Source organism: Diaphorina citri, unplaced genomic scaffold (genome assembly GCF_000475195.1).
Source record: "Diaphorina citri unplaced genomic scaffold, Diaci psyllid genome assembly version 1.1 scaffold618, whole genome shotgun sequence".
NCBI classification, from domain to species: domain Eukaryota; kingdom Metazoa; phylum Arthropoda; class Insecta; order Hemiptera; family Psyllidae; genus Diaphorina; species Diaphorina citri.
The window spans coordinates 18271-32578 of record NW_007378051.1 but is presented as its reverse complement, the minus strand read 5'-3'; the positions used below and the strand labels follow the sequence as shown (position 1 = coordinate 32578).

At 38.2% G+C, this 14308-nt stretch overlaps 1 protein-coding gene across 1 annotated transcript in view; it reads left to right on the top strand.

Moving 5' to 3' along the window:
* LOC113467994 (triple functional domain protein-like) overlaps positions 1 to 2859 on the top strand; it is a 27809-nt gene extending 24950 nt beyond the window's left edge. Inside the window, exons 9-11 of the mRNA XM_026824583.1 lie at positions 538 to 669; positions 1469 to 1567; positions 2686 to 2859. Coding sequence (XP_026680384.1) covers positions 538 to 669; positions 1469 to 1567; positions 2686 to 2859 — 405 coding nt within the window. The remainder of the gene's footprint in view (positions 1 to 537; positions 670 to 1468; positions 1568 to 2685) is intronic.
* Positions 2860 to 14308: the final 11449 nt, after the last annotated feature.

The following is a 14308-nucleotide window of genomic DNA, read 5'->3' as shown; positions in this document are numbered from 1 at the left end:
TATTTATTTATTATTATTTTTTTTTTTTCAAAAAAGTTGAGTGTTTCAACACCGTTTTTATTTCGTATCAATGAAACACAATGCTACATAAGACTCTTGTGCTCTTTGTAGTACCATGTCCATCTCGTAGTTTTGACCTCATCAGTTGGTTGAGGAGAGACACAATACTTAATAGGTATCTTTATTCTTTAGATAGAATCCTATGAGTAATGTATTCGACTATTGAGTTGAGTACAAGAACAAGAAGAATGAGGAGAGACACAATACTTCTCATTTGGGTGCTTCATCAAAGAGAAAACACCAAAAAGTAAAATTATTGACTACGGGAATAGAACTTGGGACTTTCTGTATGAGAAGCAACCGTGGTAATCTGTTTTTCTCTTCTCGCTTTGAGGAGAGACACAATACTTCTCATTTGGGTGCTTCATCAAAGAGAAAACACCAAAAAGTAAAATTATTGACTACGGGAATAGAACTTAGGACTTTCTGTATGAGAAGCAACCGTGGTAATCTGTTTTTATCTTCTCCCATTCACAGTACGTTGAGAATGTGACTGAATGGCGGGAGGCTTGTGAGGATTTGACCATACCCAATGAGATTCTAAGTCTAGAGTCCAGTATACATCAGCATCAGAGTCTATATGAGTCAATGTGCCTCGCCTATACTGAGGTATGTAAATCTATGACATAAAATATATCTTCTTCTTGAGTCCAGTATACATCAGCATCAGAGTCTATATGAGTCAATGTGCCTCGCCTATACTGAGGTATGTAAATCTATGACATAAAATATATATCTTCTTCTTCATAGAATATAAAATATATTATTTTAGGCCATTTTCATGAACAAAATACTGGCTTTCAAGCTGCATTGGAGTATTAATTAATGCGTTGAAGCTCTTATTAGGTCCTTGCTCATTTGATAACAGTCGTTTGATATACATGCCTATAGTGTGTCCAGATCAATGTGGCAGCAAAAAAATAGGCATTGTCGCCAAACATGTCACATGTGCAATGGTAGAGAATCTCTAAAAGGGGAAGGTATATTGCACAGTGCTTCCTCCGACAGTTGAACAAAGTCAGGTAAGGCGATATCCACCTTACCTGTTATGGAATCCAACCTCTGAACTTAGAGCTACCTCTGCATTTTAGTTACCTAAGTTATAAATGAATTATTTTTAATTAATATATTATTAAGGTGCATAACTGGTTCCTAATATAACTGGTTGAGCAAAAAGCTCGGAAACAGACTATTGAAGAACTTTGGAACGGCAGAGAAAAGCATTTAAAAAAGCAATCTGAGAGTAAGGTGTTTTATGTTAAAAACAATAAATGAATCAAATTACAAAAATCCTATTTCACAATTTGGCCCTATATTAACTAATTAACCCCGCTTCTCTCATCCATACCTTATTAACCCCTTGGTGCGTGGGTCATGTCTTGTTTCTGTTCTGGTTGCATGGCTACAGGTGCATAGTACCTCGAAGAAGCTCCTGTATCAGTTGGACCATCTGGTACAGGTGTGTAACGAGCCTTCGGACTCCTCCAAGAAACAGGTCCGAATTCAGGTAAGAAACAATCAGGTGTGTAACGAGCCCTCGGACTCCTCCAAGAAACAGGTCCGAATTCAGGTAAGAAACAATAGGGAGGACATTCGGAGGGGTCAATACAACTAGAGAAGTTTAGGTGAAGGTCAAATTTCAAAGTGTAAATTTCGATACATTTTATTGAGAAAAAAATCTGGTGTGAACATCACACGACTTTCCTTATCCTATTGAACGTTGGTTATTTGAGTGTTCTTTTACAATATCTCTAACCGTTTTGTCGCTATAGCTGAAAACCGCCAAAAAACGGTCGAAATCTGTCCAAAAGCGTTTCAAATACCGCCAAGCGCAGCAACCATATCAACCAAACGTTTTGTGTTTCATCCTTGTCATTATTTTTGAACTGCATACCAAATTTCAAGTCTCAAGCTTATACCGTTCCCGAGATATTGTTAAATTACACCGAAAACCGCCGAAAAGCGGTAAAATGCCGCCAACTGTTGCACCGGTCTCAACCAAAAGTTTCGTGTCGCATCCTTGTCACATTTGACATCTACATACCAAATTTCAACTCTCTAGCTCTTACCGTTCTCGAGATATTTTGTTTACAAACAGACACACGGACACACAGACAGACACACACGGACCAATGGCTGAAACTTTGGATTTAGGCTTTAGGGACCTCAAAACGTGTTTTGACACTAAAAACTCACCATCGAAAATTTGACCCGATTACATTACTTTCCTTCCTATAGGATAAGGAAAGTAAAATGTCTTCAATGATTATAGTAGTTCATGTTTTCTAAAATTACTTTTGGAAAAGGTAGAACAATAATTAATAATCGTATCGGAGATCTCCGGTTCAATTCCCGGTAAAGTAAAAAAATAAATGAAAAATCTGTGCTTGTACAAATGTACATTTTTTTTGGGAATTTAAGAATCGAATATGTCTACTACATCTAAACTGTTTGAAGGTACCCTCGCTGAAATAAAATGAGAAAAGTGAATCTCAGTCAAACTGACTTCAAAAAATGATTATTGGTGAAGTGGGGTTTGTGCTCAATTGTTGAGGGCTATATTAGTGAATTAGTCTCATCCTACTTTGGGAGTAATTCCTAACTCCGCGCCTCCTATTCCCCCAGGTGGACGGTCAGTCCGATACATCAAGCAACAGCGGCCGTACCGTTAACCCGGCCGCCGACTATAGTGAGGGCGCCTCTCATGTGTTAACCGTCATTCATCAGATACTCGGCCATCATTTTTTTTTTGTCACGGCCCATATATATTTTAGTGCGGTTCTGATTATTTTTGTTTGACTTTCGGAAGTAGTGTGAATTGTGTTCGTTGTTGGTTAATTTTCTTGTGATTGTGTTCGTTGGTGGTTAATTTTCTTGTGAAGTTCCTTTTTGGTTAATTTTCTGACCGGCATTTTCTTTGACATTTTGGATTACTGGAAAACTACTGGTTGGTCGCTAATAGTCGGCAGAATTTCGAAGTTGGTTTGAAGGTAAATCAATGAGGCTTTAGGTACTTGTAACAACTTTTACAGATGTTATGTACTTGCCCCTTGCCCACATTTTGAAGATTTTTATTTTTACTCTAACGACATGCATTTGTTACTTGTTAGCAATCAGTGCCTGATACAAGTGCCTGATTCAGTAAAATAAAATTAAAATTTTCAGCTGTCAAGATTGAACCCACAGCCTCCCCATTGTCAAGCGAACGTCCCGTCCTAAAGATGCTACATCATAATGTTTTGGTAGTTGGCAAACAATTGAAATCTCAAAAGAAAATATAAATGTTAAATTGTCTTAACAATTATCATGAACCATGTTTTATACTCTAAATCCGTAATATGTATAAACAAACGAACATACATATTTTATATTCTAAAATCATCCTACATACGGAGTTGTCACAATTATAAACATAATTTGTATTATGCTGAGAATGATCACAAACCAAAGATTTTATGTTCAGAAGTCTGGAACAATCCGCGTCATGTGATGTGCCGCATTCCATTGTAGAATTTTCCGCTACGAGATATTATAATGGTGCAAAATATTATTTCAGTGGAAATTCTTGTAAGAATAACGTAACAAAGTAACAATTCAACGGAATCCAGTAGGTAATAGGCATGCAGTTGCCCCATGTAATGTATGTAGGTAGGTATAATATAATTATATTAAGTATGTATCTTGAAGTCTTTTTTACAACATTATTGACAGGGAGTGTAAAAATTGTCGAAGAATATGAAAATTCCAACGTGCTTTTTGTCCACCACGTAACAGCTTTTGCTACTTTTGTATGACTTTAAAGCACATTCTTCTACAAATCTACATCTATGCTGATCTGGGAACGGAAAAGTTAGGTCAGAAAATTGCTGCGTCCGGGATTCAAACCGAGTACCTCCGGTTTGAGAGTCAGTACTCTTAACCAATCGGCATGCTTGCCTTAGTTTCTATTCTGTCACTAGCAGGTTGCATATTATAAGTGCTTCTCCGCGGAAAATTGATCATAACATAAGTGTCAAGATAGGTTTAAATAGGCTTGCCAAACGTCCCGAATTGGCCGGGACAGTCCCGAATTTCAGGGGGTGTCCCGGCGTCCCGTTCAGTTTTTCATTTTGGGGCGTTTTGTCCCGAATTTCCGTTATTGTCCCAGGGGGGTCGCGTCCCGAATCGACATTTCGGATATTTGGCAAGCCTAGGTTTAAATTGTTTAGATTTATCCTGAACGAATAAGGTTCGTTCTCGAAACTGCTGGCTTTCTCCTATCCTGTCCTTCTTTGTTTTCGGGACGATAAGACCTTAAGCAGTTAGGTACAGTTCCTTCTATCAAACCTCTGGGAAAAAGTTTTAGACGTTGGGTTTATGGCACGCAGACCTGCCCCTCATAATCTATCCGGTGACCAACTTAGTTGACAGGGCTGACTAGTCCTACTTGTTCATGTCAGAGTGAACTGTGTAGTGCTCTCTGAATTATATTATAGTCATCTATAAATTGTAGTCCTCTGTAAATTGAATTGTAGTTCTCCATAAATTGTTAGTCCTATGTCTGTGACAAATCGCTAATAGTCGAGGCGAGTATTAGAAAACCATTTTTTTTTCTCTCTCTCTTCTTTGGTGACACAGTTTGTGTGTGCCTCCTGACCAATGTGCCGTGACGAGACCAAATCCGAGGGACAAGGTGTGACTGCAATGCACTGGTTATATTGGAACATGAAGAAGAATGGTAAAGAGGAGAAGAAGAAATTGATATTTCAGCTTCATTTAATCGAAGAAGGAGGAAGAAGAATAAGAAAGAAGATACTGAGGTTTTTTTTTAAGAGGTTTGACAGAGGGAACTGTAACTGCTATGGTCTTATCGTCCCGAAATCGAAGAGAGAAGGAAGACAGGATAGGAGAAAGCCAGCCGTTCGGAGAACGAACATTATCCCATCAGGATAAAATCCGCCCCGGGCGGGAATCGAACCCGCGGCCTAGCGCTTACAAGGCAGACGCACTACCAACTAAGCTAACTAGGCTGGCAAAGGTCAAATTTTAAAGTGTAAATTTCGGTACATTTTATTGAGAAAAATGTCTTCAATGATTATAGTAGTTCATGTTTTCTAAAATTACTTGGAAAAGGTAGAACAATAATTAATAATCTATCGGGGATCTCCGGTTCAATTCCCGGTAAAGTAAAAAAATAAATAAAAAATTTGTGCTTGTACAAATGTACATTTTTCGGGAATTTAAGAATCGAATGTGTCTACTACATCTGAACTGTTTTAAGGTACCCTCGCTGAAATAAAATGAGAAAAGTGAATCTCAGTCAAACTGACTTCGAAAAATGATTATTGGTGAAGTGGGGTTTGTGATCAATTGTTGAGGGTGTGTCAAGATAGGTTTAAATTGTTTAGATTTATCCTGAACGAATAAGGTTCGTTCTCGAAACTGCTGGCTTTCTCCTATCCTGTCCTTTCTTTTCGGGACGATAAGACCTTAAGCAGTTAGGTACAGTTCCTTCTATCAAACCTCTGGGAAAAAGTTTAGACGTTGGGTTTATGGCACGCAGACCTGCCCCTCATAATCTATCCGGTGACCAACTTATATTGACAGGGCTGACTAGTCCTACTTGTTCATGTCAGAGTGAACTGTGTAGTGCTCTCTGAATTATAGTCATCTATAAATTGTAGTCCTCTGTAAATTGAATTGTAGTTCTCCATAAATTGTTAGCCCTATGTCTGTGACAAATCGCTAATAGTCGAGGCGAGTATTAGAAAACCATTTTTTTTCTCTTTGGTGACACAGTTTGTGTGTGCCTCCTGACCAATGTGCCGTGACGAGACCAAATCCGAGTGACAAGGTGTGACTGCAATGCACTGGTTATATTGGAACAAGAAGAAGAAGAAGAAGAAGAACGGTAAAGAGGAGAAGAAGAATTGAGAAGAAGAAATTGATATTTCTGCTTTATTTATACGGCGGCCAGTTTTCGACCAAAAATTTTCCATCTTAAAATACTCCCCGTGTAATAAGGAATCATATAAAGTATGAAAAAAATTGATTTTTTTTTTCGAAGCAACATTGACTTTGGTTGATATCTGGATGAGTGACTGTCCGATTTTTACCAAATTGTTACAGTCGCCTCCTTGGACCATACCATACTGAGGAGAAGATGAAAAGGAAGAGGAGAGAAAGAGAAAAAGGACATAGTTGTCGTTCCTGTCGCTGAAAAACAGAAATTCCAAGTATTCGTCGTCGAATACTAAAAAAAGTGGGCCGACATTTTTGAAAAGTGGGATTGGTCTTTGGGCCCTCAATCTCTTCATGTAGGTTCCTATACATATCTACAGACATAACACGGCAATTATTGCGTGTGGTCTTCACGTCAGAATCAAAGAATGCACTTTTGGGTGACATCCATCCATTCATGGTTTTTTAGATGGCCCATTCTTTTATCCATTCATTCGACTGTATTCTTTTGTTTGTATTGTTCCAATGATTCATATTGTTTTATTGTTCTAAATGAAATCGGTCTCTTTACATTGCCGATATTGTCAGTGTTATCAAGCGTCTTTATTGTGAGGGCTTATCAGTTCTATTGAGGTTTGAGGTATTGAGTGATAATCAGGAATTCTGGATGACTTGAAGCTTGTTGGAAATAAATTTTGGCAGCCCGAAATCGAAGAGACAGGAAAGACAGAATAGAAGAAAGCCAGGCCTTCCAAGAACTAACCTTATCTGTTCAGGATAAAATCCGTCTCTGGCGGGAATCAAAGCCGCGACCTAGCGCTTACAATGCAGACGCGCTACCCTCCAAGATGTGTCAAGATAGGTTTAAATTGTTTAGATTTATCCTGAACGAATAAGGTTCGTTCTCGAAACTGCTGGCTTTCTCCTATCCTGTCCTTCTTTGTTTTCGGGACGATAAGACCTTAAGCAGTTAGGTACAGTTCCTTCTATCAAACCTCTGGGAAAAAGTTTTAGACGTTGGGTTTATGGCACGCAGACCTGCCCCTCATAATCTATCCGGTGACCAACTTAGTTGACAGGGCTGACTAGTCCTACTTGTTCATGTCAGAGTGAACTGTGTAGTGCTCTCTGAATTATATTATAGTCATCTATAAATTGTAGTCCTCTGTAAATTGAATTGTAGTTCTCCATAAATTGTTAGTCCTATGTCTGTGACAAATCGCTAATAGTCGAGGCGAGTATTAGAAAACCATTTTTTTTTCTCTCTCTCTTCTTTGGTGACACAGTTTGTGTGTGCCTCCTGACCAATGTGCCGTGACGAGACCAAATCCGAGTGACAAGGTGTGACTGCAATGCACTGGTTATATTGGAACAAGAAGAAGAAGAAGAAGGGTAATAAAGAGGAGAAGAAGAATTGAGAAGAAGAAATTGATATTTCTGCTTTATTTAATCGAAGAAGGAGGAAGAAGAATAAGAAAGAAGATACTGAGGAGCTGAAGAGAAATAAGGGTAATAGAAAGTAAAAAAATCTGGTGTGAACATCACACGACTTTCTATTACATTTACGAAATACGTAGGTATTTGAAAAAAAAAAAAAAAAATGAAAATTTTTCTAAGTCCCGAGCCTGAGCTGCTTACGGCGGCCAATTTTTGGTCGAAATTTTCCTATCTTAAAATACTCCCCATGTAATGAGGGATCATTAAAAAGTGTACGAAAATTGATCTTTTTTTTAATTTTTCTAAGTCCAAAATCGACCGCCTACGGCGGCCAGTTTTCGACCAAAAATTTTCTATCTTAAAATACTCCCCGTGTAATAAGGAATCATATAAAGTATGAAAAAAATTGAATTTTTTTTCGAAGCAACATTGACTTTGGTTGATATCTGGATGAGTGACTGTCCGATTTTTACCAAATTGTTCAGTCGCCTCCTTGAGATCTACCTAGGGTGACCATAATTTTTTTGGCCCAAAGCGGGACGCAGTCCTTTTTGGACGAGGGGGGGGGGGGGGGGGGCAAACATATTTTATTACCCGCGTAGGCTTAGCTCCTGATTTGTATCAGTTAGGATAGGTAACCTATGTTACCAACCTTAGGTACCTATGTTACAACCTGCCTCTGCACTACACAGTCAATATACCTACATTTTATTTTCAAATATTTTGATACATAATATTGTACAATATTGGAATCGTAAAATGGATTTTTTCCCGAGCTCATTGCTCTCAATGATAATATTAGGTTCGGACCAGCTAAAGCGGGACAATATCGGGATTTTGGGCGAAAGCGGGACATTCTAGCGTCCCCAGAGGATTTCTCGGGACAGCGGGACCAGAGGCTCCAAAGCGGGACTGTCCCGCCGAAAGCGGGACGTATGGTCAGCCTAACCATACCATACTGAGGAGAAGATGAAAAGGAAGAGGAGAGAAAGAGAAAAAGGACACAGTTGTCGTTCCTGTCGCTGAAAAACAGAAATTCCAAGTATTCGTCGTCGAATACTAAAAAAAGTGGGCCTAATTCTTAGGCTAAAAAAAAGTGGGTCGACATTTTTGAAAAGTGGGATTGGTCTTTGTGCCCTCAATCTCTTCATGTAGGTTCCTATACATATCTACAGACATACCACGGCAATTATTGCCTGTGGTCTTCATATCAGAATCAAAGAATGCATTTTTGGGTGACATCCATCCATTCATGGTTTTTTAGATGGCCCATTCATTTATTCATTCATTCGACTGTATTCTTTTGTTTGTATTGTTCCAATGATTCATATTGTTTATTGTTCTAAAATCGGTCTCTTTACATTGCCGATATTGTCAGTGTTATCAAGCGTGTTTATTGTGAGGGCTTATCAGTTCTATTGAGGTTTGAGGTATTGAGTGATAATCAGGAATTCTGGATGACTTGAAGCTTGTTGAAAATACGTTTTGGCAGCCCAAAATGTAATTTTTGGCTTATTTTCCTGCTTAGTAACTGCGTTGAAACTTGAACCTAATATGTAATTAGGTATGTACCTAAGTAACTATGTTAGTGTTAGGTAACTTTTATAGTCCGACTTCTCTAGACTCTTGATGATTTCGGAGAGAGAAATCCGCAACAAATTGGTTCTAATAATCATTATATCTGAATGTTCTAAAATCAATAAATTATGTGAATATTCTAAAATCAATGAGACCATTAGAAATATCATAGCTAGTATGTCAGTGGAGTGGTATGAAATTTTCAGAAAGGGGAAGCTAGAAACCCAAATACAGTAGAAAGAAAGGAAAGCATGTGTTTCCCCAACTTCCATTTAGTCCATTAGAAAATCAATCGATGAGTTGTTGAATCATCGATATGTACAGGGTGTTATGGATAATATGGGGCGTGATTTTATAATCCAATATTCACCTGACTTGCCCTGTAATATCCGAAATACACCGAGGAAGTCCGAAGAAGATTTACCTATGTTCCCATCCTCAGAATTTAACGGGACTTTACCGTTTTGTAGTGGTACGACAACCTTACAACTAACATGTGGACTGGCCTACAGTCTTATGTGAACTGGTAGTCCATTTTCGGGGTGTTTTTCAGAACCCCCAAGTGTCATTTTTAGGGTAGGTACATATACATATAGAGAGTTTCAGAACATTGAGCAGTTAGGTAAGGGTCAGAGCTTCTCTTGTTATTTCTTATGGGGCTGGCCATATGAAATGATCTGACGCTCTCTGGTTTCAAACGGGGTAAGAGATTTCGTATATCGTCCATGCAACAGCTTATTTGGATTTTTTTATTTATTTATTTATCTCTGGTTTCAAACGGGGTAAGAGATTTCGTATATCGTCCATGCAACAGCTTATTTGGATTTTTTTATTTATTTATTTATTTTTTTTTCTTTTCTTAGGTGTCTGATAATATGTGTTCAAAGAGTGTAAAAAGATTTACAGAACTGGTGATATTGTCCCCACTCCCACACACATTCCATAATTTCCATGTTTGAAGCTTTGAAGAGGTCTTTGCTCGAAGGGTTCATAATGTTCATACTGTTTTCCAATGAAAAATTACCCTTCTTTCATAGAGCTTCGCAGTTCGTCAATCCCATTTTGAGTTACCAGGTCATGTGTGTTAGAAGTTAGAATAGAATAGAATAGAAAAAAATAGAATACCTTCAGTCTACCTCGATTCTCCCCGGATGAGACTGAAAAGTTCCGTGCTATCCCTTTCGCCAGTCCGCAGTCCTTTCTTCTTTTGCTTTGCCATGTTCCCTGTAGGGGCTAAAAAACTCATCTGGTGATGAAAGAAAACTAATTTAGCGTCCCGTTTAAAAATTCAGGAGACTTCATAGGATATTGATGTCGAGAATGCCCCTTGCTCAGAGTTGAAGCAGAAAGCTCGTGTCTTTTAAGGCGCGACTACACTGAGACATCATGTATCAATGTATCATCATCACTCAGAAAAAAAAACTAGGGTGTCGGAAGCCCAATCGAGTGCCTGGGTTCCGGAACTCTATATCGGGAAGCTGGATACTACAATATAGCATTCCAGCAAACTAAATAAAATCAGGGGAAATAACCCAATAATAGAGTTCTTCCACCCTAATTATTGGCACCCTATCATTATTTTAAAAAACAAAAAAAAAAAAAAAAAAAAAAAAAAAAAAAACTCGGGTGTCGGAAGCCCAATCGAGTGCCTGGGTTCCGGAACTCTAATATTGAACTCTGTATCGGGAAGCTGGATACTACAATATATTAGCATTCCAGCAAACTAAATAAAATCAGGGGAAATAACCCAATAATAGAGTTCTTCCACCCTAATTATTGGCACCCTGTCATTATTTTTTTCCTCAATGTAATGGCGCCTTTACAGAGTTGAAGCTTTTCAAAAGCGCGCCGTCCCTTTTTAAAAGGGCCTGTCATACACTTTGTTTGCATAGCACACATACACTAACCCTTTTTTAAACTCAGGATAAACAAGGCTGTCTCAAGAGCTTAGGTATAACGCAGGTCAGAGGGTTGAAGCTTTTCAAAAGCGCGCCGTCCCTTTTTAAAAGGGCCTGTCATACACTTTGTTTGCATAGCACACATACACTAACCCTTTTTTAAACTCAGGATAAACAAGGCTGTCTCAAGAGCTTAGGTATAACGCAGGTCAGAGGGTCTCCAGGAGCCTGTCATACAGGCAGGTACATAGGTACTGATTTTCTGTAATCACTACGGGCTAAAAAATTCCCGGAGGGACGGACCCTGCTTGTTTAAACTCGGGATAAACAAGGCTGTCTCAAGAGCTTTAGGTATAACGTAGGTCAGAGGGTCTCCAGGACTCCGGGTTTCAAAAAGAGAGCATCATTTTATCATAACTAGTATGTCAGTGGAGTGGTATGAAATTTTCAGAAAGGGGAAGCTAGAAACCCAAATACAGTAGAAAGAAAGGAAAGCAGTGTTTCCCCAACTTCCATTTAGGATTCGCCTCTGATATTTGTGTAAATATCTGATGAGATGAGATAGGTTACGAGGGTCAGTACTGAGTTTTGTGCAAAGTTTATGTCATATTATAACGTCCTATTATCCCAGGGGATAAAAAGGTCAGCCTTGTGTGTAAAAGTTTGCATAGTTGATAAACTCCTACCCAATGACTAGGGTCAGTTTTGATGGAAAAACATCCATCGTTCCCACAGGATTTGGGGCAGATTGATAAAAAGCTTCAAATTCTACTTTTGGAATTTGGATAGTTCGTCGAACTCTTGAGAAGTAAAATTCCGAATACAAAACCTTTAAGCTGCGTTCCTGAAAAGCAAAACTTTTTTCAAAGGTTTTTTTTTTGAAGAGGTTTGACAGAGGGAACTGTAACTGCTATGGTCTTATCGTCCCGAAATCGAAGAGAGAAGGAAGACAGGATAGGAGAAAGCCAGCCGTTCCGAGAACGAACATTATCCCATCAGGATAAAATCCGCCCCGGGCGGGAATCGAACCCGCTTTCAAAGGTTTGATAGAGAGAACTGTGATCTTGATTTTTCAAGTGAGTGGGTGGGTGGTTCTTGTTGGTTTTGTTCTTCACCTGTTTCGTAACAATTATCTTGAGGACTAGGGCCAATATAGTTTGAGGACTACAAGTTAAGTCTCTCTGTCTCTGTGAAGTTTGTGATTTATTCCATTCTGGTTTGGATGATCCTATTAGGGATATGATAGGGAGAAGTTATAATGGGAGTTCAATGAATGGGGCGTAGTGAAGTAGGGAGAAAAGTGCGACTAGTCAAAATTAGCCCTGAAGGTATACTAACTGCTAGAGTCCTCTGTGAAATCGAATGAGGCTCAGTGAATACCTTACTTAACTACGTAAGTGAGCACATCTTAGTGCAAGCTTGAGTGCTCAACAGTCCTAAGGTTAGGAAAAGGTCAGCCTTGTGTGTGAAAGTTTGCATAGTTGATAAACTCCTACCCAATGACTAGGGTCAGTTTTGATGGAAAAACATCCATCATTCCCACAGGATTTGGGGCAGATTGATAAAAAGCTTCAAATTCTACTCTTTTGGAATTTGGATAGTTCGAACTCTTGAGAAGTAAAATACCGAATACAAGATCTTTAAGCTGTGTTCCTGAAAAGCAAAACTTTTTTCAAAGGTTTGATAGAGAGAACTGTGATCTTGATTTTTCAAGTGAGTGGGTGGGTGGTTCTTGTTGGTTTTGTTCTTCACCTGTTTCGTAACAATTATCTTGAGGACTAGGGCCAATAGTTTGAGGACGACAAGTTAGTCTCTCTGTCTCTGTGAAGTTTGTGGTTTATTCCATTCTGGTTTGGATGATCCTATTATTATGGAGATTTTTTTAAAGACCCCTTTCAGTTTCTTGGACCACTTTTTTTACTGTCTCTCATAAAGTCTCTCATAAAAAGTGTGTCTTTTCTTCGTCATTTTATTAAACATGGTGATTTTTTTTTTTTTTCAAATTAATTTAATAGGATAAGGAAAGTCGTGTGATGTTCACACCAGATTTTTTTTTTTATGCTACGAAGTGGTATTTTTTGGGGGTATCAAATTATGCTTCTTTGAATTCCAATACTTTTTGGCAGACGTATTTCTACTTTCTATCCAGGTACCAATGGGCGTATTTCTAATTTTCTACTTTCTTTGTAATGAAGGGCTCATTTAAGACACAAAGGGTCATCTTGTTTACCATCTTGAGGTTTGCCAGCAATACCAGCATGGAGGACACTTGTGTCATCTAAGGTGGAGATTTTTTTTTTTTTTTGTTCTTTTAGTATCACGGATTTGTTTCTTTGTTGAGGTTTAGTATTTCGGGATTGAATCGTAAAAGGAAAAGTCAAGAAAGTTTGACCGCGCTACTAGAGATATTATATGCCACAGAGAAAGTAGTCGTTTTCAGGTAGTTGTAGAGGGAAAACCACAAATGACGGAAGAAAACGGATGGAATGTGTGTGTTGGGGCATGAAAGTAGACCAAGTTGAAAAAAAAATCAATGATGTTACTATGGGGTATCAAATTATGCTTCTTTGAATTCCAATACTTTTTGGCAGACGTATTTCTACTTTCTATCCAGGTACCAATGGGCGTAACTATTTCTAATTTTCTACTTTCTTTGTAATGAAGGGCTCATTTAAGACACAAAGGGTCATCTTGTTTACCATATTGAGGTTTGCCACTAATACCAGCATGGAGGACACTTGTGTCATTGTTGTAGAAGACTATTATACTAACTTCCTTTACTCTTGCTATTGTGTGTACCAGCATAATGAGAGGGGAGATTGTTTTGGTTTTCTTTTACATAATAAATGTCTCTACTTGTCTTCTTGATGATGCAATTGTGTCACTAGATTTGATCTAGATATTCTTGGCCTTCATCACCTTAAAACAAATGTTTTTTTTTTTTCTATTACATTATGTAGAATCAAGACAGAAGCAAGAATTTTAATGAAATAAATAATTCAAACCGTTCCTGAAAAGTACCATTGGGGGTACTTATATAGGAACAAAAGGAAGATATTTTTATAGTTACGTTAAAATAAACCATTCTCATCATTATAAAAATGTAAAAAAAAAAAAAAAAAAATGCTAGAAACTGAATTACTCTGGATACATTTTCTTTCATGGGTCTGTGGCATAGCATGTCTATTTTAGTATGTCCCTTCTCGGACAAGATAGAGATTCAATACTAAATTTTCTTCTCCTCTTTTCCGGACAAGAAAGAGACGTTATTTTAACCCTTCGGGTGTTGGTACTTTCTCATTAAGTAACTTTTCCATTTAGGTGGTTTTTCTCTCGAAACTCGAAAGCAGGGTTCACACTTGTGTTGAAAATGTCGGACAACAATGTTGTCTACG